The following is a 22056-nucleotide window of genomic DNA, read 5'->3' on the forward strand; positions in this document are numbered from 1 at the left end:
GTGTCTGCCCAGCGGGGTGCCCTGCAGAGGGGTACGTCGCTCCCCAAGATTGTACCAGGCTCCCTCAGGGTCTGCCTCAGCCGGACTCGCTGAACAGCGCTCGTGATGGGAAGCCGGGGGACTGCCGGCCCAGGGGTCCAGCCTAAGGAGGCGGGGGAGCCGTGGGGCTTGCCCTGAAGGAAGAGTGAGACCCCCCCAGGGAGTCTGGGGCATTGACAAGGGCTCCCAGAGGCTGCTCCAAAGCTGGACCCATAGCCCCAATCCTGTGGATCTGTAACAGTCCCCAGTCTGGCTCTGAGTGTCCCATCGGTGCGCAGCCGCCCTGTGGGGCTGGCTGGGTGTGGAGCTGGGAGCGGGGACGCCGAGCTGGGCCCCTCATCTGCTACCACCAGCTCCACGGGGTCGCTGGGCTCCGACCAGGTGTCCGGATCCGAGTCGGGGGGGATAATAGCAGGTGTAGCTGCCTCGTTCTGCGTTCCCGGCCCCAGCCTTGTACAGAACAAACTCCAGACCCCGGTGCTGACCCCGACGCCAGATGGTCGTGGCTCCCCCCAGGGCAACCCCTCTGCTGGGGCCCAGGGAGATAGAGGGTTTGGGGGAGCTGAGCTCTGGAGTGGGAGGGAGACGGGGCTTGAATCAGACCCCAGCACGGCCACTGCACCCCGTCCCCAGCATGGAGCGTCAGCGACGGGGCAGAGACAGGGTCAGGGTCTCCCCTGGGATCCAAGGCACCAGCCCAAGATCTCCTCCCTCCTCAGTTCACCTCCAGGGGGCTGAGATCTCTTCCACACCCAACCTTCACTGGCTGGATGTCCCATCTGCTTAGCGCCAGGGCTCATGGAGACCCCCTGGTGCCTGGCTGGGTGTGGGGCTGGGAGCTGAAATGCCAGACTGGGCCACTCACCTGCTACAATGATCTGCACAGGGTCGCTGGGCTCTGAGTGGTCAGCTCCTCCTGTTCTGTGGCTATAACAAGAGGTGTAGTTTCCACTCTGTTCCCGTCTGGCGCTGGTGATGGGAAATTCAGCTTCAGAGCCAGCTAGTTCCCGTCAGATAGTTCCCGTCTCCATCCTTGCAGAGGAGGAACCTCATGCCCAGAAACTCATGCTGGCAGTGGATGGTGAAGTTTCCCCCCATGGGAATCACCCCACTGGGGCTGGCGGAGATGGAGGGTTTGGGGTAGGACCCCTCTGGATTCACAAACAGGCAGTAAGTGGGGATGTCACAAACTGCATCCCATCTGATTCAATCCTCTGCCTGTCTGTCGCTCCAGCGTTTTACCCCTTGCCCGTCCCTGGGGTGCAGTCCCGGCCCCATTGCTCACAGCCGGGAAGAGACACAGGAGGATGGAAGGAAATTTCCAGTCTCTGATTCCTTCAATTCTCCAAGGTCAATTCAGCCCGGTCTCTGATGCAGTCAGGGGTGACTCTGGATTGACCCTGGGGGGGCTGAGAGCAGAACCTGGCCCTGCCCTGTGATGCTCTGTTCCTCGGGGGAACACCCAGCACCCCCATGTTCATCCTTGTAAAATGATTGTGTGGTATCCAATGCAAAGTTTGTCATCTGGCCCTGGCTGGGATGATTTAACTGGGAATTGGTCCTGCTTCGAGCAGGGGGTTGGACTAGATGACCTTCTGGGGTCCCTTCCAACCCTGATATTCTATGATTCTATGATCTCAGGGGTCTTCAGCAGGCTCATGATGCATTAAGTATGGTTGTTACAGTCATTGTTATAGTGAGGTTATAGGTTATAATTTCATGTATATAGTTATGAGGCTGAAAATGTGTCCTCCTGGCTTAAAGCAGTCTCCAGACGCAGAGGGGCAGTTCACACCTCATCAGGGCATGTGTGGGACAAACCCAGCCCAGCCTCATAGGAACAAAGGACATTGGCCGAGGCAGCAACAAAAGAATCTGTTGGACTCTCAAGGGAGTCACCCCCCGCTTCCTTTAGTCAGTTTGGGATGCGATGAGGTAATGCTCACCTGACTCTGAAGGGGGGGCAGGCAAAACCTGGAGGAAAGAAAGCACATGATAAAAGGGAGAGACATTTGCCATGTTCTCTCTCTCTCTCTCTCTCTTCCCCCTACATCTACAGACAACACCACCAAGCGATTGAAGTGCTGATCAAGGGGAGAGCCGGGCTGAAGGGCAACCAGCCAGCCTGTGGTGAGAAGCATCTAAGTGTGTAAGGGCATTGAAAGTATTAAGATCAGCTTAGGATGTGTTTTGCTTTTATTTCATTTGACGAAATCTGACTGGTTGTGCTTTGACTTAGAATCACTTAGAATCTATCTTTACAGTTAATAAATCTGTTTGTTTATTCTACCTGAAGCAGTGCGTTTGGTTTGCAGTGTGTCAGAGACTCCCCTTGGGATAAGAAGCCTGGTACATAGCAATTTCATTGTTAAATTTATGAACTCATAAATTTATGCAGGCATAACTGGACACCGCAAGATGGAGGTTCCTAGGGTAGTGTCTGGGACCGGAGATATTGGCTACTGGCATTTGGTTGCACAATCCAAAGAGCATCTTACATGCCAGAGACTGTGTGCGAACAGTTCAGGAGTGGGGGTCCTCACAGCACAGCAGGGTCAGGCTGGCTCCCAGAGTCAGGGATTGGGGTGACCTAGCAGATCGCCGGTCCAGATAACACCAGAGGGAAACGTCACATGCCAACACTGCGGTCGGGGGTGACTCTGGACTGACCCCGGGGGCTGAGATCAGAATCGCCCTCCTGTCTCTCTAACATTGTAGCCCAGCGGCAGCGCTGCTGGGGTTGGGCTGAACATGGATTATTCTTTAAAATATTCTAAAAACCATGTTTACTCCAATTGTCCAGCAATGTGCTGTACGCACAGGAGCGCCGGGTGGAGTTCGAGGGACAAATCTGAGTCCTTTGAGCAAATCCTCCGAAAAAGACGTTTGCAAAATCCCCCCGTTGTTCTAACATTTTCAAGGCCCACCTCTGGGGCCTAAACTCCGGCTCTGCTCTGGCCCAAACCGCTCTCAGCTGCTGGGGATTTGGCTCCACTCTGCCTGGGGCCAGGGGCCCCTTTGGGGACAGGATATTTCCAAAGCCGTTCAGGGGACTTTCCGAACGCCAGGTTGGGCTGAGCCTGACCCACGAGCAAAGCAGTGACAGGTGCGTGTGCAGCAAGCCGAGGGTGAGACACAAAGGTGCCTTGCTCCAGTCCCGCTGTGTGTCCCCTTCTTACAGCCCTGCTCTGACTGACCCGTTACCCGGGGCTACGGCCAGCTCCCCGGGCACAGTTCGGGGGCGCTGTGGGGTGGCTGGTGCCTTCACTGTGTATTTCCTGGAGGGCAGAGCTTTGAGTGCAGGCAAATTCTCCCTGTGTGGTGCCCATCCCTGTAATGAGTGGGGCGAGGTATCAGTCCCCACCTCCGGGTGTGGAGGGGAGCAGAGATCTGACACAATCATCCCTTTGGGGGATCTGCGCCCCTCATCCCCCACCCATGTCTCTCGTCCTTAATGCGGAAATTCCCCCAGCTGCCCCATGCCCCACAGATACTCACCTCCCGACACCCCACTCCGCCCGGCCAGTCAGCAGCCTGGAAAGGAGACAGGTTATTAGGGATCAGATAGCAGAGCAACTGGATCCTACACCCTGGGCTGAGATCTGCCCCCCGCCCCCAATGGGCAAACACCCTTGTCTCAGATCCCCCGCATGGAAACATGCCCTGGTCTCAGATTCCCCCCATGGACACACACCTGGCTGTCTCCGATACTCACCAAGGAGGAGGACGGTGAGAGCAGATGCCATGATGGGGCAGTGGGGGACCTCTCAGCGCTGCCACCAATACCCCAGTGCCCAGCTCCACCCAGCCTGAGGCCCGAGTGCGAGCGGAATGAGGAACTGCGCCGGGGGCTACAGCCCCAGGAAGCCCGTGATGCGCTCAGCCCCTTTCTTCCCATCACATGGTTTCTCTGCAATCTCCAGCCCAAATCTAACGAGGTCAGAGCAAAGCCAGCTCCCTGCAATGCCCAGCAAACAACATCCCCTCCTGCAGATACCCGCTCCCGCCCCCCCATCACCTCCCAGCCCCACATGGGAACTGCCCCATATGGGAGCTGCCCCATCCGGGGACAAGCTGGGAAAGGGGCAATCTCAGGAGGCCTCAGGTGGTGCCCAGGCTCAGGCTGCCCTGACCTTTTCCAACAGGCCTGTTTAGGCTCCCTGGAGCAGCAGCTCAGGGCAGAGGAGGGATCCCCCCCCACACACAGAGTGCCCCCAACAGAGCGACCCTCTCCCTTGGAGCGGGACAGAGGTTCCTTCCTGACCCGGCTGGGCCCAGCACCCGCCCTGGAGCATGAGGGTGGAGGGACCTGGCCAACCTCCTTCCCAGGTAGTGTCGCTGCAGAATCTGTTCTTAGCCAAGTGCCACGGCACAGAGATGGGACGGGGGGCTGGGAGGCGTTGTGGTTTCTGGCCCCCGAGAGGGGGTGCCATAGGGGTAAATGTGGATCCTAAGGGGAAGTCTGCCCAGAGCCGGCGCTTGCTTCCTGTTCCCGCTACTGCCTGTGAAACCTGTAAACCTGATGCCTGGCACCTGCCCTGTTTATATACCCCGGCTCCGGGAGGGGTGTGAGGAAGTGGGGGATTTTCTTGTTTTTTTCCTTGGTTTTTCCAATGGTTTGCATGCAGCGGGGGTGGGACTCAGTTTCCCTGCGTGTTACGGGTTGAACGAGGTGATGGGAGAGGGAGTTGGTTGGTACAGGGGACCAGCGAGGGAACTTGGGGCCCTGGCCAATGGCCTGGAGATTGGAGACCCCAGCGACTGGTGATCGGGAGGCCCAGCTCGGGAGTTACAGCCGGGTCCGGCCAGTGGGAGGATAATGGGCTGTGAAGAGAGGACCCCGGTGACCGGACCAGCCGGTTCCAGCCAGGGGGGCCAGAGGACAGAAGAGGGGAGAGGGGACCAAGGCGACTCTGTTTACCTGGAGAGAAGACAATGGATGGGGGGGGGGGCTTGGGGCCGCTGAGATCAGATGCCCAGCTGGGAAGCAGGGGGGCTCGGGGCTGGAGCGAGGGAGCAGGCAGAGCCCACCTGGATGCAGGGGAGACTGGGATGTGCTGTGCGGAGGGAGGCCAGGCCTGAGGGGTCTGAGAGTTTCCTGTGCTGGGTTCAGACGCTCAATAAACCCTCCTGTTTGACGCTGGCTGAGAATCGCTCCGGGCTAGAGATCAGGGGGGCATTATTCCCTCTGGGTGTGGAGGCCCCGGGGGTCCAGAGCGAGTGGACTCCCTGCGGGGGCCCAGGGCAGAAGCAGGCGTGCTAAGGCTCGGAGAGGTGCGGCTCCAGGAGGTGGAGGGGCCTAACCCCCGAGAGAGAGTGGACCCCCAAGAAGGGCCGTCGCACTGAAGGGGGTTCCCCCAGGGACCACATGGGGCCAAGAGTGGGCACGACCTGGGAGGCCGTGACAACGGGAGTGGGGTCTAGTGATGCGGGGGTGGGGGTGGCTGGGAGCCAGGACTCCTGGGTTCTCTCCCTGGCTCTGGCTGGGGGGTGGGGTCTGGTGCTTAGAGAAAAGGACACAGATTAGAGGCAGCCCCCTAGCGGTGAAAGGCCCCGTGTCCCTTCCCCAGCCCATCCCCGGGGCAGCGGGTTTGCGCAGCTCAGGGCCTGGGGCAGAGCTCACAGGGGCCGAGGGCTGAGCCGAGCTTCCCTCTCCGACCTCAGGATGCTGCAAAAGGCACATGGGGGGAAGGGGGAGCCGACCAGCCCCCTTGGAAGGGGAGGAGGAAGATCACGGGGACAGAGCTCAAGAGAAACTAGCCCCCCTGGCAGATGCCCCAGCTCTGGCTCCCCAGCTCCTTTGCCCTTCACCCCCCACCCCCGACGTTCACCCATTGGGTCCCCCGATCTGCCCCCTGGCCTGCGTCCCCTCACAGCCCCCCATTAGCCATGGCCACTATCTCCCAAGGGAAAGAAGCCCTGGGCTGCCCTCAGTTAACATGGCCGCCCCCTCCAGCCCTTGGAGGGCAGCCGTGCTGCCCCCTGGCTAAGATGGCCGATGCCTCAGCCTGGGGGGTGGACAAGCTTCCCCCCACCCCATACTGGTGCGGTGGGTCGATGGCTGCATGGGAACGAGCCCCCCCGGCTTCTCTGACCCTAGACTGACCCCCAGCCTGTGTCCCTCCAACTCCCATCTCTTGATCCCTCCACGTGGCCATGGGGGGTCGTTGCCTGCCCCCACATCCCTCCCCCCTGGCTGGAGCTGCCCCATCTCAACAATCCTGCCCCCCTCCCCGCTGCTTTGCTGTGTGGGGGGAGCTACATGGGAAAGAGCCCCCTGACCTGCCCCCCTCATGCTCACCCCCCTTCAGCCCATCTCCTCCAAAGCCCCCATCTCCCGCCCGGCCTGTCCCCGTCAGGGAGGGAGGCTGAGGGGACGTGGGGGCCATTATAGGACAGGCAGCGTGTCGGGAAGGGGGAGGGAGGGAAGAAGAATGTGGGGGGATGGGAAGGGGGCTGAGACTGAGGGGGCAGGAGCTGTGGGGGGTCTGGTACAGGACAGTGACAAAGGAGGGGGGATTTGGGGTCCCCCCGTATCTGTTTCAGGCTGAACCTGCCCCATGGCCATAGGGGCATCCTGTCCCCTCTTCCTCCCCACCGCCCAGCTCTGCAGGGGTGTTGGCAAGAAACGGTCCTGCCCCCCACTCCCAGCTCAGACCCACTGCAGGTGGGGGGGCTACATGGCAAAGTGTGGGGAGCAGAGAAGGGGAGGTCAGTAAAGCACATTGGGGGCTGGGAATGTGGGTGGGGCAGGAGTTCTACAGGGGTGGGGGGGGAGGAGGAGGGGAGGGGAAGGGGAGGTATGGGGGGCCATTATGGGGCAGGGAATGTGGGGCAGAGGGTGCTGTGGGGGGCAGGAGACTGAGGGGACAGAAAGTGGGTGACCCAGGACTGAGGGGGCAGGAGTAGGAGGGGACAGTAAGAGGGGAACCAGCTAAGGGGTAGAAATTGCAGCTCCTTCCTGGGGGGCACCATCAGCCCCTCCCCCCTCACAGCCCCAAACAAACCTGCCCCCTCCCCGCATCTGACTTTCTGGGGGGAGCCTGTCTGCACTCAAACTCCTGTCCTCCATCCGGCCCCTGTCCCCTCAGTCCCCCTCCCGACACCCCCAACCTACTTCCCCCAAACTCCGGGCTCCCCCTAGCTGGCTCCCCCCAAACACCCGCCATGGTTGGGGGGGGGGCCAGAAGCGCCGGCTGCTAAATCACTCTGGGCCCTGTTGTGTTCGTGGAGATGCAATAAAGGGCCCAAGGTGCGAACACGCCCCAGCCCCTGCCCCACACTGAACAGGGTGAAACACGGGAAGGATCCAGAGCCCGCAGCCTGCTCAGCCCCACGGCAAACCCCCCAGTGACCCCTGGGACCGGCTGTTACAGACCCAGCAAAGAAGGAACCAGGGAGCCGTGGCAGGGGCCATGTGAAACGAGGGGTTTGTTCCAGCCCCGGCCCCGGCCCCGTTCGCTGGAGCGAGTCTCTAGCCGCAAAATCCCCCGGGTTTGGGTGTCTCCCCGCTGGCCCCGGAGATGCTAGCAACTGTCCTGGGGGGCAGAGGAGCCGGCATCGCTGGGCTGGAGCTGGCGTCGCCGCGGCTGCTGTGAAAGTCCGACCCCGTTTCCTCCCGGGTTGGGGGTTCAGCCGGGGGAGGGGTGATGGCGTCGGGGTCCCTCTCTCTGACCGCTCTGCTCAGGACGTCTCCGCGGAGCAGGGTCCGGATGGCCCGGGGGGCCCAGGAGACGGGGGGTGGCAGCCAGGAGGCTGAAGCGAGTCTCTTTCTTTAAGGCCCCAAAGGGTGGTAGGTGGCACAGCCCGTTTCCGACACCCCAATTTTGGGTCACGGATTTCTGCTCCCCCACTTCTCTCGTGTCCCAGGCGGGCCCCAGCCCGGCCCGTGGCTTCTGTCCAGCGGCCGCTCGGGTTGGACGAATCCCGTCTTTGTGTCTCGCCAACTTTCCCCCCAACGTTCATTCGTCCAGGTTCTCCTGACGCTGCCAGAACTTCTCACTCGCCTTCGTCGGCTGAACCCACCACGAGGGGACACTGGGAGAGAAAAGGGGCTGGGGGACCCCGCTGCAGAGAGAGGAGGGTGACAGAAACCTGGGGGACAGTAAGTGCCGTTATTCCAGCGCCAGGGCCAGATGCAGCGTCCCCACACACAGGGAGCCAGGGGCTCTGCCTCGGGGCGCTGGGGTGTGTGCGAATCTGCAGGATTGGGGGGCAGCTTGGGGTTGGGCGATGAGCCCTGGTGGTCTTGGGGGATTTAATGACCCCGTTGCCTGTTGGGAAAGTGCTAGGGCCAAACGCGCCCTGCCCAGGGCGGCCCTGAATGGACGGGGGACGATGTAACTGGAATTGGATGTAAATGTAACTGGGGACCAGCTGGGAACAGGGGAATCTCTGTGACGTTGCACTCCATATGTTTACGGAAATACGCTTATGAACATGAATATGATGTAACTGGAATATGCTTTACGCAAAAGGTCTCTTGTAGGGTCTCATTACAAAGCTTAGGATCTACTGAGTGTGTTCATCCTATTTGTATGCATGTATCCTTCTTGCATCTCAAACTAGAAATATGAAGTTAACTCTGAGGTCCTCTTGTAATTATGTAAAGTGTGGACCAGTAATGGTGGTTTACAATCTTGATGGCCCCCATTGACTAGGACAATTGGCTATAAATGGTTTATTTACCTGAAAGCCTTCTTGTGGACATGGGCACCAGCCTGTGGGTAATGAAGAAGGAGGTCTTACAGTGACATGTGACCATGTCACCTGATACTGGAATCTATCTTAAGCCTGCAAAAAGAAAAGGAGGACTTGTGGCACCTTAGAGACTAACAAATTTATTTGAGCGTAAGCTTTCGTGAGCTACAGCTCACTTCATCAGCTTCACTTCATCGGCTTCACTTCAGATACTTCATTGTAGCTCATGAAAGCATATGCTCAAATAAATTTGTTAGTCTCTAAGGTGCCACAAGTCCTCCTTTTCTTTTTGCGGATACAGACTAACACGGCTCCTACTCTGAAAACTATCTTAAGCCCGGTGCTTTTCCATTGAGAGGGAAGGGTGGGAACCCAGAGAGAGGCAAAGGATTCCCGCCTTGGGCCAAAGCTATAAAAGGGGGTGGAACAGAACAAAGGGGGTTGCCAGTCAAGAGGAATCCCCTAGTTACCCCCTGAGCTGGAACTAACAAGGACTGTACCAGGGGAAAGGATTGGGCCCAGACTAGGAAGGAGTCTAGTCTGTGAGAGAAGCTTATTGGAACAGCTCTGGGGGTGAGATTTACCTGTATTCAGTTTCTTAATCTATTAGGCTTATGTCACGGAGTCCCCGGGCGATGCTCTAGATCTGTTCCCCATGAAGCCAGTCAGGACTCTGGGGAAGTCTCCTTTCTGTGAGCAGCCTGTCTTCAGGACACACAGCTCACACAGCTTCCACCTTCCTGGGTCTGACCTTGGAGCATTCAGCATCCTCTGCCCCTCCGTGCACTTCCCACAGCGAGTCCGCTCAGGCGGGGCTCCTGGGGAAGCCAGAGGGTCCTGCCCCCCAACTCCGCAGTCAGACGTGACTCTCAGCCAGCCAGTAAAACAGAAGGTTTATTAGACAACAGGAACATGGTCTAACACAGAGCTTGTAGGTGCAGAGAACTGGACCCCTCAGCTGGGTCTATTTTGGGGGGCAGTGAGCCAGACAACCACGTCTGCCCTTCACTCCATGTCTCCAGCCAGCCCCAAACTGAAACTCCCTCCAGCCCCTCCTCCTCTGGGCTTTGTCCCTTTCCCGGGCCAGGAGGTCACCTGATTCCTTTCTTCTCCAGCCCTTTAGCTCTCACTTCGCAGGGGGGAAGGACCCGGCCATTAGTTGCCAGGAAACAGGGTGTCGGCCATTCTCTGTGTCCAGACCCCTGCACACACCTGCCCTCTAGGGCTCTGCAATGATCACACACCCTTATCCCACCACCTAGATACTTAAGAACTGCCTGGGGGAAACTGAGGCACCCCCACACTATTCAGAGAAAACATTAAGAACAGTCCTACTTCGTCACAGCTTAGACATGCTAGTTTTGTTTTATTTTACTTGGCAACTTACTTTGTTCTGTCTGTTATTACTTGGAACCACTTAAATCCTACTTTTTATACATAATAAAATCACTTTTGTTTATTAATTAACCCAGAATAAGTGATTAATACCTGGGGGAGCATTTAGGAGTTTACCCTGTATAAGCTTTATAAAGAGTAAAACAAATTTCTTTGTGGTTTGGATCCCATTGGGAGTGGGTGTCTGGGTGCTGGAGACAGGAGCACTTCTTAAGCCGTTTTCAGTTAAGTCTGCAGCTTTGGGGGCATGGTTCAGACCCTGGGCCTGTGTTTGCAGCAGGCTTGAGTGTCTGGCTTAACAAGGCAGGGTTGTGGAGGCCCAACTGGCAGAGAAAAAGGGCTCAGAGGTACTTTCAGCACATCAGGGGACAGTGCCAAGGGGATCTCCGTGACTGAACCCGTCACACCACTGTCAGGTTGGGAGCTGTTTCAGGGGAGGGAATCTCTGAGGCAGGAGTGTTTGGGAGCCGAGGGGTTTGTGCTGGCATCTCAGCACCCCACAGGGAAGCCACTTGTCCCCTGGGGAGATTCTCTTCCCTGCACGGCCGGATCCAGGCTCCTGGGGGCGCAGAGAGATGGCAGGTTAGAGGGGCCCGTGTTGGCCTGGGCCCAGCCCCTGGGGGGAGCAAGGAGCACAGAAGGGGGGGGATCATCTCACCTAGGGTGCCCCCCTTGGGCAGCTGTAATAGGCCTCTGCCAGGATCAACCACAGGACGAGCAGGACCACGGCACCCAGCCCCAGGCGGGCAATGTTGGTGTAGGTGAAATAGGGGGGCGCTGATGCAGGGGGAAGGGAAGAGTCACTTGGTGGCTCGGACGGGGAGTTCAGCAGCTGGCTCTGCCCCAGGAGTGGAGCCCCCAACCCCCTGTCCCACAGATCCGGCTCAGCCCCCCTCTGGGGGTTTCCCAGACACCGTGGCTCTGGGGCCTCCCTGGGGCTGGACCCCCACAGGGGAGGCTGTGTCCTGCTGCCCCAGGGGGCTAAGCCTCAGCTTCCCCAGTGAAGGGGACTCCCAGCTGGACCAACTGCCCCCTGAAACACCGGGCACTCCAGCCCCGGGCCAGGGGATGGGGACAATCAGAGCCTCAGGGTCTCAGCCCCCAACAACAGGGAACCACCCCAGCTCCCTCTCCCCACAGGACCCCTCTGTCCACCCCCACAGGTACCTCTGCCCCAGCCTGTCTGCTGCGCAGTGAGCCCATCCCCGGGGCTTCTCGGCTGCTGACACACACAGCCAGGCAGTGCGCGCGGGGGGAGGCAGGAACATCACCCGCTGCCCCCCACAGTTGGGCGGTGCCCAGGGCCCTGGGGACCAGGGCGCAGCCAGAGGCAGAACATCTATTGGGGGGAGGGTCGGGGGTCCCCTGAGACCCCAGGGGGAGGAGGAGAAACAAGAACAGAGGGAATTCTGGACAATGCTCACTCCTATTGCCAGGGGGATGTCATGTGGCCCAAGAAGGGGGGTTATTGCCCCAGGACTCTGGAACCCAGCTGGGCCCAATTTCACAGCCCAGCCCCCCCAGATCCTGCCCCTTCCCTGGGATCCCCCAGCAAATTCCAAGCAGCGACCTGCAGGGCAGGAGGCATCGGGGGGTGGGGGGGAGCTGGAGGACTGGTGGTGAGTGAGGGGCAGGGGGCTGCCCCTCCCCTGATGTCTGGGCCCCACCCACCCAGAGTTACTGCACCCATCCCCTACAACCAGCCCCAGCCCCTGGGCACCACACAAGGCTGGTTCAAAGGCGGATTCCCCCCATCCCCGCCCAGCCCAGGGCGCAGGAATCCTCTCCGAATCTCCAGCTACTGCTGCTCCCCGAAGCTGGGGAACCCTCCAGTGACTCTGTCCCCGCTCCCCGGCCGGGTATTTCCTCTGCTGGGGCCCAGGCTTAGGGCAGAGCCTGGCTCTGAGCATCCTATCGGTGCAGAGCCCCCCCGGAGGATCTGGCTGAGGGTGGGGCTGCGAGCGGGGATGCCGGGCCGGGCCCCTCACCTGCTACCACCAGGTCCACGGGGTGGCTGGGCTGCGAGGAGATGAAGGGCTCTGATGGGGGCCGGTAGCTGCAGCTGTAGCTCCCTCCGTGCTGCCGGCCCACGCTGGGGATGTGGAACTCGGCCCCGTCCCCAGCAGGGTCCATGTCTCGCGGCGGGTCCCGGTCTCCAGCCTTGTGCAGGAAGAACCTCACATCCCGGCGCTGCCCCTGACACCGGATGGTGACGTTTGCCCCTGGGGCGGTGACCCCAGTGGGGCTCAGAGAAATGGAGGGTCTGGGTAAGCTGGGATCTGCGCACAGGAGACAGGCTGTGAGAGTCAAGCCCGCCCAGGGCGCCGGGTACACACGCGAGCGGCTAGTCCTGCCCGGCCACGGCTCCATTGCTATTTTCAGCTCCATCAGAGCTAGCCCGGCTGCCGCCCGCCGGCCCCCCACTGCAGGGCAGACACCCGACAACAGCCCACAGCTCTGGGGTGACCCCGGGTGACGGCTCCCTGCCTCCGGCCCGGCCTCAATCAGGGCCACCCTCGTCTGGGCAGGGGACAGAACTTCCTCGGGGGCCGGACCCAGGCTGCAGGACGAGCTCCCCCAGCACCCAGGGGCCCCCCAAACCTCCCCACCTCTGGCTCCAAGGCCAGGCACCGTCCTCCGGTCGGCCTGCTGCCTTATCAACCCAGGGCAGCGCGGCCATTGACCCCCCAAACCGCCCCAGAGCACACCCTCCACAGTGGGCACAGTCCTGCTCCGGGGAGAGGACGAGAGAGAACGACCCGCCCGTGACAGCCGGGGCCCCGTCGCTTAACGCTCGACTGGCAGGCGCCCCGACACCGCAGTGACCAGGGCAGCGTCAGACCATGTGCAGGGCAGGAGGCTGCTCCCCCCTGGCTGGGAACCCCACAGTGACTCCGTCCCCGCTCCCCGGCCGGGTGTCCCCTCTGCTGGGCCCAGGGCTCAGGGCAGAGCCTGGCTCTGAGTGGCTCATTGGCGTGGAGCCCCCCTGAGTATCCAGCTGGGTGTGGGGCTGGCAGCGGGGACACTGAGCCGGGCCCCTCACCTGCTACCACCAGCTGCACAGGGTCGCTGGGCTCCACCCAGGTGTTGGGATCCGAGTCGGGGGGATAATAGCAGGTGTAGCTGCCTCCCTCTGCCTGGCTTACTTTGGGGATGGGAAATGTGACCCCTCACCTCCCCCCTGCCCCACCGCTCTGCCACCGGAGCTCAGGGAGAATGAGGGTTTGGGGGAGCTGAGCTCTGGAGTGGGAGGGAGACGGGGCATGAGACAGACCCCGGCACGGCCACTGCACCCCGTCCCCAGCATGGAGCATCAGCGACGGGGCAGAGGCAGGGTCAGGGTCTCCCCTGGGATCCAGGCCACCAAGGCACCAGCCCAAGATCTCCTCCCCCCCTCCCTCCCCATCTTTGGGTGACTGAGATCTCCCCCCCAACCCAACCTTCACTGGCTGGACGTTCCATCCGCTGGGCACCAGGGCTCGCTGAGACCCCCCCGGGGGTTGGCTGGGTGTGGGGCTGGGAGCCGAGGTGCCGGGCTGGGCCCCTCACCTGCTACAATGATCTGCACAGGGTCGCTGGGCTGCGAGGAGCCAGCTGATCCTGTTGTGTAGCTATAACGACAGGTGTAGCTGCCCCCGTGTTCCCGTCTGGCGCTGGGGATGGGAACTTCAGCCTCAGAGCCAGCAGGGTCCGTGCGCGTCGGATGGTTCCAGTATCCAGCCTTGTAGAGGACGAACCTCATGCCCCGGCCCTGATGCCAACACCGGATGGTGACGTTTCCCCCCACGGGGATCACCCCACCGGGGCTGACGGAGATGGAGGGTTTGGGGAGGGACCCCTCTCGATTCACAAACAAACAGGCAGTAAGTGGGGGTGACACAAACTGTGTCCCTCTGGCACAGCAGGGGGGAAGGAGATTTCCCGTCTCATCTCCGATTCCTTCAGTTCTCCAGGGTCAATTCAGCCCTGCCCCCGCTGCAGTCTGGAGTGACTCCGGATTGACCCCAGGGGCTGAGATCAGAATTACCCTCCTGTTTCTCTAATGTTGTAGCCCAGCGGCCGCTCTGCTGGGGTTGGGCTGAACATGGATTATTCTTTAAAATATTCTAAAATCCACGTTTACTCCAATTGTCTGGCAATGTGCTGTACACGGGGGGGGGGGGGGGGGGGGTGCTGGGATCATGGGACACATTTGGGTCCTTTGAGCAAGAGGCTCCCAGAACAGGCCCTCCAAAAAAACATGTGTTTGCAAAATCCCCCAGTTGTTCTAACATTTTCCGGCCCACCCCTGGGGCCCAAACTCCGGCTCTGCTCCAGCCCGAACCGCTCTCAGCCGCTGGGGATTTAGCTCTGCTCTGCCCGGTGCCGGGGGCCCCTTTGGGGACGGGATATTTCCAAAGCCGTTCAGGGGACGTTCCGAACGCCGGGTCGGGCTGAGCCTGACCCACGAGCAAAGCAGTGACACGCGTGTGTGCAGCAAGCCGAGGGTGAAACACAACGGTGCTTGCTCCAGTCCCTCTGCAGGTCCCCTTCTTACAGCCCTGCTCTGACTGACCCATTCCCCGGGGCTACAGTTCGGGGGTGCTGTGGGGTGGCTGGTGCCTTCACTCTGTATTTCCTGGGGGGCACAGCTTTGAGTGGAGGCAAATTCTCCCTGTGTGGTGCCCATCCCTGTAATGAGTGGGGCGAGGTCTCAGTCCCCACCAGTGGGTGTGGGAGGGAGCGCAGGTCAGACAGGATCATCCCTTTGGGGCATCTGCACCTCTCAACCCCGATCCACGTCCCTCAGCATTAATGTGGAAATTCCCCCAGCTGCCCCATTCCCCACAGATACTCACCTCCCGACACCCCACTCCGCCCGGCGAGCCAGCAGCCTGGAAAGGAGACGGGCCATTAGGGACCAGATCCTAGAGTGACTGGATCCTACACCCTGGACTCAGATCCCCACATGGGCACACGCCAGGGTCTCAGATCCCCCTTCCCCCATGGGGAACTGTAACGCAGCAGGGAGGGGGGAGTGTTGCCCTGGGAATGTGGCAGGGGAGTTTCACTGGGGATGGGAGACCTGAGAGCCTGTCACCTGAGCCAAGACGGGGAGGGGGAGGTAACACCTCTGCCCGGGAATGTGGACAGAGGCTGCAGGAGGGAGCCTGCTGGGTGGGGGTTAGTTTCAGTTTGGGGCTGGGTGGGGGAACGCAGGGAACCCCAAGGCTGGGGTCTGAGCTCCCTGCCCCCCCAGAAGAACTGGACTGAGGGGTCCTGCTTGTACCCAAAAGCTCTGTTTTGGACTGTGTTCCTATTGTCCAATACATCTTCTGCTTTACTGGCTGGCTGAGAGTCTCAGTGAATCCCAGGAAGAGGGGTGCAGGCCCCGGACTCCCCCACACTCCGTGACAGGAACGTACCCTGGTCTGAGATTCACCCTCTCGTGGGCACACGCCCTGGTCTCAGACACCCCCCATAGGCATATGCACTGGCTGTGTCTGATACTCACCGAGGAAGAGGATGGTGAGAGCAGATGCCATGATGGGGCAGTGGGGGGCCCCTTAGCTCTGCCACCAACACCCCAGTGCTGAGCTCCACTGAGCCTGAGACCCGAGGGCGAGCGGAATGAGGAACTGCGCCGGGGGCTGCAGCCCCAGGAAGCCCGTGATGCGCTCGGCCCCTTTCTTCCCATCAGATGGTTTCTCTGCAATCTCCAGCCCAAATCTACCGCGGTCAGAGCAAAGCCAGCTCCCTGCAACACCCAGCAAACCACATCCCCTCCTGCAGCTGCCTGGTCTTCCCCGCACCCCACATCACCTCCCAGCCCCACATGGGAGCTGCCCAGTCCGGGGACCAGCTGGGAACAGGGGAATCTCAGGAGGTGTCAGGTGGTGCCCAGGCTGCCCTGACCTTTTCCAACAGGCCCGTCTAGCCTCCCTGGAGCCGCGGATCAGAGCAGAGGAGGTATCCCCACACACACACACACACAGTGCCCCCCACGGAGTGACCCTCTCCCGTGGAGCGGGGCAGAGGTTCCTTCCTGACCAGGCTGGGGCCAGTGCCCGCCCTGGAGCATGAGGGTGGAGGGACCTGCCCAACCTCCTTTCCAGGTAGTGGCGCTGCAGACGGGACAGGGGACTGGGGGGTGGTTTTGGGCCCCTGTGAGGTGGGGAGGGAGGGATACATTTAGATCCTAAGTTGCTGAAGCAGCAGCCGAAAAATCCATGAAAAGGGGAAGTGTGTCCAGAGCCGGCGCTCACTTTCTCTTTCTGTTACTGCCACTGTCAGTGAAACTCAGCATCAACTTGATTCCCTGGCAGCGACCCTGTAATATACCCCGGCTCTGGGAGGGGACTGGGGTCTAGTGGTTAGAGCAGGAAGGGCCCAGCACTGCCCCCCCGAGCAATCCCATCTCCCCTAGGTGTGACATACACTCCTGGCGCAGGGAGAGGGGGGCTGGGGCTACCTGGGGGGGCTGGTTTGTGGTTCAGTGTTTATTACAAATCTGGAGATTAACAGGATGCAAAATCACATTAAAGCTGCCTCAATGTGTCCCCTCCCCGTTCCGGTGCTGAGCCCTCCCCCAGGCCCCCAAATGTTGTTCTGGGAGGGGAAGGGGGACAGCAGCTCCATGGAATGGAGCTGCAGTGGGGGGAGGCCAGCCTGGGGCATCCCCCCTAAATCTTCCCTAGAAGCACAGTTCTCTGGGGCTGTCACTGCAGGAGGGTAAGTGTGTTGCCCCCTGGGGTCTGGTGCCCCATGGCTATGGGGGGCTCTCACTGCGGGGCCCCCCAGCTCACATTGATCGTGGCGTACATGCTGGGCTGGGCAGGCCCGTGGGCAAGGGCCGGGCTCCCCGGCTTGGCCTGCAGCACCTGGCCATCCAGCTCGGCGTGAGTGAGTCCGTCGGCACCGGGGTCGGGCTCCTGGGGCTGGGAGGGGAGAGAGTCACTGGGGTGTGTGTGAGTGTGTGTGAATCCACCAACACCCCAACACACCCACCCCTGCAACCATAGAAGATCAGGGTTGGAAGAGACCTCAGGAGGTTCTAGTCCAACCCCCTGCTCAAAGCAGGACCAACTAAATCATCCCAGCCGGGAGCCGCCTTAAAAACCTCCGAGGAAGGAGATTCCACCACCTCCCTAGGGAACCCCTTCCAGTGCCTCACCGCCCTCCTAGTGACATAGTTTTTGCTAATATCCAACCTGGACCTCCCCCACTGCAACTTGAGACCATCGCTCCTTGTTCTGTCATCTGCCCCCCCTGAGAACAGCCCAGCTCCATCCTCTTTGGACCCCCCTTCAGGGAGTTGAAGGCTGCTATCAAATCCCCCCTCGCTCTTCTCTTCTGCAGACTAAAGAACCCCAGTTCCCTCAGCCTCTCCTCGTAAGTCATGGGTTCAAGTCCCCTGATCATTTGCGTTGCCCTCCGCTGGACTCTGTAATCCCAGCTGGCCATCCCATAAGCCTAACCCCCTCCCAGCAGCCCCACCCCAAATCACTGAGTGTGCCAGGTAAAGTGGGTGGGGTTCAATGTGAGGGGGCTTCCGGGGCCCCTGTGGGTCAGGCCCCATGGGGGAACAGGGGACACTTACCAGGGTCTGCGGCTGTTTCCCTTTGTTGATGGAGGTGTCTGTGGAACAGAGACACCCGCTGAGCTGCACCCCTGGCCGGCCCAGAGGAGAAGCCCGATTCCTACACTGAAGAGCTATCTTTCCTGAGAGATCCATCCCTACTGGACAGATATTAACACTTTCTCCTATTCTGTCAGTATAATCAGGTAATCACAGAATATCCGGGTTGGAAGGGACCTCAGGAGATCATCTAGTCCAAACCCCTGCTCAGAGCAGGACCAATCCCCATTTTTTGCCCCAGATACATTTAGAACATACCTGGAATAAGAGTAGATTTAGATCTGTCAAGGAAGACAAGGAGATTTTGTTTTCACAAGAAGACATTCATGTGGATGTTCCGAGGTTAGCTTTTGAGGGCCATACCGCCACATGGCAATTGCGCGGGCTTGCTTCTTATTGGTCAAGTCTTGTCCGGTGCGCTATGAACAGCGGGAGGACAGTAAGTCAGGGGGCGGGGGGGGGGAAATGCCACCCAAGAAGATACATGTTCATCAGACCCGAAGAGGTATGTTTAAACGTAAAAGTGAGGCAATGGGGGACTGTCAGTCAAAAAGAACAGCACCACGGAAGAAGCTGTAACTCGTCGTCCACAGGGCTGACACTTTTACACCTGAGTCATGTGCTGAGCTGCAGCCACCACAAAGAGAGGAGAGAAATGAACCCGCTGAATTGCCCTGTAAAAAAGCGGATCCTCCCCCCACCGTACCCTCAAAAATGCAATTTGAGGCGTTCAAAAAGAAAACCGACTGGCTTCTTTGCTTCGGGCGGCGCACTTGGGTGCGCAGTATGTCATGACGTTTCAGATGTGGAGCTCCATTCTGCAAGAGGGGTCAGCGTCTCTCCAAAGCGGGCCTCTTGTGAAATAGCCTCGTACGGAAAGAATAAAGAGACAGAGCGGCCCTCCCGTCGCAGACAAATAAATGAACATAAGAAATCTGCAGCTCACATGGCGGCTGAAAAAATTCAAGCCAGGGCTAAGAAAGAAACTCTTCTTCCTCTGAGTGCTAAAAGGGAAGAAGCAGCAGCATTTGAAACTACTGCTCGTGTATTCCGAAGAGCCGACTCCATTGCCAAAACGAATCGACCCCTCCGTGGCCACGAGAGCCTCACTGACCTACAGAAAATCAACGGAACGGAAATGGGGCATTTGTTGCATACAGAAGAGTTTATGTAGATATCATCAATCACGTAGCCACTGAAATGAAAAAGAGAATTGCCAACACAATCATCGACCATAAGGGGAAAATGACAGTACTTGTCGACGAATCGGCTACTCTCGCTGGCAAGTCGACTCTCATCATTTTTTTGAAACCCAGCAGAGATGGGATCATGAGGCCTCTTACGTTTCCTCTGGACTTGATCGAGCTGCAAAGCACAAGAGCAGCAGCCATTAAAGGGGAAGTCTTGAAATGCTTGCTGCATTGCGGGTTCCCTAAAGAACTATTATTGGAAGTGAGGGTCAGCTTTTGTGGTGACGGCGCAAATGTGACGTTTGGAGTCAAAGCTGGTGTTGGAGAACTACGGCAAATGGACTTTCCTAATGTGATATTATGGCATTGCCTCAACCACAGACTGGAACCTGCTGTTGATGAAGCTTTAGAAGTCACCGGAGGTACAAATGACTTTAAGGCCTTTCTGGATGCATTATATTCCTTGTACAGTCAATCACCAAAAACCTCTCGTGAACTGAGTGATCATGCCAAGGAATTACACATTGTACTTAAAAAAATCAGCAAAATATTCAATTTAAGGGGGGTGGCGGCAACATGGAGAGCAGTCAATGCAGTGTGGCAAACATACCCTGCTTTGGCAAAACACTTCGAGACGGCCTCACAAGACCTGTCAAGAGTCGGAAGCGAACGTATTAAATTTCAAGGACTGGACTCAAGGCTGTGTTCTGTACATTTCATCAGAAACCTTTCGTTAATGCTGGATGTGCGGACAGAACTGAAGAACTTGTCCGAGATGTTACAAGAACGAGACATGACCATTCCAAAAGCAGACAACCTAATGCAAATATACATCAAGAGAATCAAAAGCCTAAAAACAGACCCAGGAATTCACTCTGATGAAGCTGTTAGGGGAGGGATAGCTCAGTGGTTTTAGCATTGGCCTGCTAAACCCAGGGTTGGGAGTTCAATCCTTGAGGGCACCATTTAGGGATCTGGGGCAAAAATTGGGGATGGGTCCTGCTTTGAGCAGGGGGTTGGACTAGATACCTCCTGAGGTCCCTTCCAACCCTGATATTCTATGATTCTAAGCTCAGAAGGCTGAACAATCCATGATGTTCAAAAACAGCAAATTAAACAGCGCTGGAAAAAGCCCCAGAATCAACTCGTCTCAATTCATTCAAGCAGTCACTGACAACATGGGGACAAAACTCTTCACAACTGCCTCAAACAAAGCCGATCAAAGCACACGTGAAGAAAGGGCTTCCAATTAAAAGGACTTAATTAACAATTTGTGAATTTTGAATCCTGAAAAATGGCAAGAGAATCCAGAGAATCCCCACTCTGGAGAAAAGGAAATAAGAGCATTGGCTGATCAACTGAGAATCAATCAACAAGAAACACACTTGGGATTTGTTGAATTCTAAGCTTCTGGAGAAAAAAACATTCCTGGTAAACTTAAAAAACACCCTCGCTGCAAGCAACGCTGACTGCGAAAGAGGATTCAGTGCGATGAACAACATCGTTACAGTGAAACGGACTGTACTTACCACTCGTCATGTGGCGGACTTGCTATTCATTTCATGGGCGGGACCTCCTTATACTCAGGGGAATCCCAGGCCATATGTGAAATTGTGGTGTGGAAAGGGCAGCCGTGCAGCACGTTCATCTCGAGGCATGGCACGACAACAGGGAGAGCAGCGAGATCAGCTGTATGGCCCAATGTGGGAGTTTCTATAAGGATGCTTTGCTCCATCTAGTCCTTCCCAGGGATGCCCCTTTCTTGCCCCCATTGGCTAGCCAACTCACACCTTCCACGCGCCAGGACTGAGCCAGGGACTGGGGCGGCTTTGCTGTGGGTAGGGGTTCCCCTTGGAGCTGCAGCCCCCACCTGCCGCCCCCTATTGCTGCATGCCCCCCGGACCTTTGTCTCCTCCCCTGCCTCCCAGGTGGCTCCCTCCTGCAGCCTGACAGAGGAGCAGTTGCTGAGGCTGGAAGTTTTCCGGTGGACACCACTAAGCAGCAACCCAAAAGCTGGGTGTCCACAGGTGCCCTGACAGTACCCAGCCAGACCTTGCCTCTTGCAGAAGTTCCTGAGGTGTTAGCTGCAGAAACACTGTCTCCCCTGTCCCCCCACCCCTCAAAAGGGCACTGGCGCCCTCCCCACGGGCTGCACGCCTGGAGAATGTGCCTGGCCGCTGCAATGGGTGGCTGCTTGCTTGCACAAGGACAGCGATGCCTACAGTCTGTATGTGTATGAATGTGTCACAAGCCATGCAGCTGCAGCCTGTCGCTGACCAGCAGCGACCCCAGCAACCAGCCCCTGCGGGCTGCTGCCTGCAGAGAGCCAGCAGATGCCGCTGGGCTGGGTCTGCCAAGGAGTAAGTGACCAAGGCAAAAACCACAGCCAGCCAGCCAGCCACTGCGCCATGCCCACGAGTGCCCCGCTTTCCCTAGACGCTCCCATTTCCTAGCAAGTCAGATATCAAGGACTGTTTAATCTCCCTCCCAGGCACATAAAAGTGTGCAGGGGGCACACCAATGGGTGGCTATTAGTAGGGGAAGACCGGGGTGAATGAAGGACAAGTAGAATAGCCGCCATGAAATATACAAGATACTTAGAGAAAGTTTTGTCCGTTTCAGCCTCCGCACTCTGCGGGACAGGGACACCCACAAAACAAAAAGAGATCTGAGCCCCTGTGTCCTCAGGACATTTCAGGCGTTTAATTCAATATATAAAGAGGGTGGAATGAAAACTACTATTTCTTTCAAAGGAGGCACAACAATTTCCCTGAATATCCAGTTTTCCCCTCCAGTCCCTTTGTGGTTTTGTCTATGGGGCTATTTGCTTTCCCTGTGAATCTTTAGTTGTTTTACCAAAATTGCTTTGCCCAAAATAAACCCCGATCATCAGAACACATCTTCCCACCATGTGCTCCATGTTTGTTTGTTTGTAAACAGTAACATTTCAAAGAGGATCTGGAAGCAGTTTGGACATCACAAACCATGATCCTCTGCTGGGGAGCGAATGGGATAGATTTGAACTGGGAAATGGTTCCTGATTTTGATTGTATTTTTTGTGTATTATATTATTGAAGATGGCCTCATCCAGGGGGCAGAAAAGAACTGCCCAGG

At 58.2% G+C, this 22056-nt stretch overlaps 1 protein-coding gene and 1 pseudogene across 1 annotated transcript in view; one reads left to right on the forward strand and one right to left on the reverse strand.

Annotated features, from left to right (window-relative positions):
* Positions 1-13876, reverse strand: part of LOC141976428 (leukocyte immunoglobulin-like receptor subfamily B member 3A) — a 29442-nt gene extending 15566 nt beyond the window's left edge. The window contains exons 1-4 of the mRNA XM_074937422.1: positions 13684-13876; positions 13178-13279; positions 12123-12413; positions 10802-10911 (exon numbers count right to left, since the gene is read on the reverse strand). Coding sequence (XP_074793523.1) covers positions 10802-10911; positions 12123-12413; positions 13178-13279; positions 13684-13876 — 696 coding nt within the window. The remainder of the gene's footprint in view (positions 1-10801; positions 10912-12122; positions 12414-13177; positions 13280-13683) is intronic.
* Positions 13877-18121: 4245 nt separating this feature from the next.
* LOC141976429 (E3 SUMO-protein ligase KIAA1586-like) lies at positions 18122-20739 on the forward strand (annotated as a pseudogene).
* Positions 20740-22056: the final 1317 nt, after the last annotated feature.

The sequence above is a fragment of the Natator depressus genome, chromosome 23 (genome assembly GCF_965152275.1).
Source record: "Natator depressus isolate rNatDep1 chromosome 23, rNatDep2.hap1, whole genome shotgun sequence".
Classification (NCBI taxonomy): Eukaryota; Metazoa; Chordata; order Testudines; family Cheloniidae; genus Natator; species Natator depressus.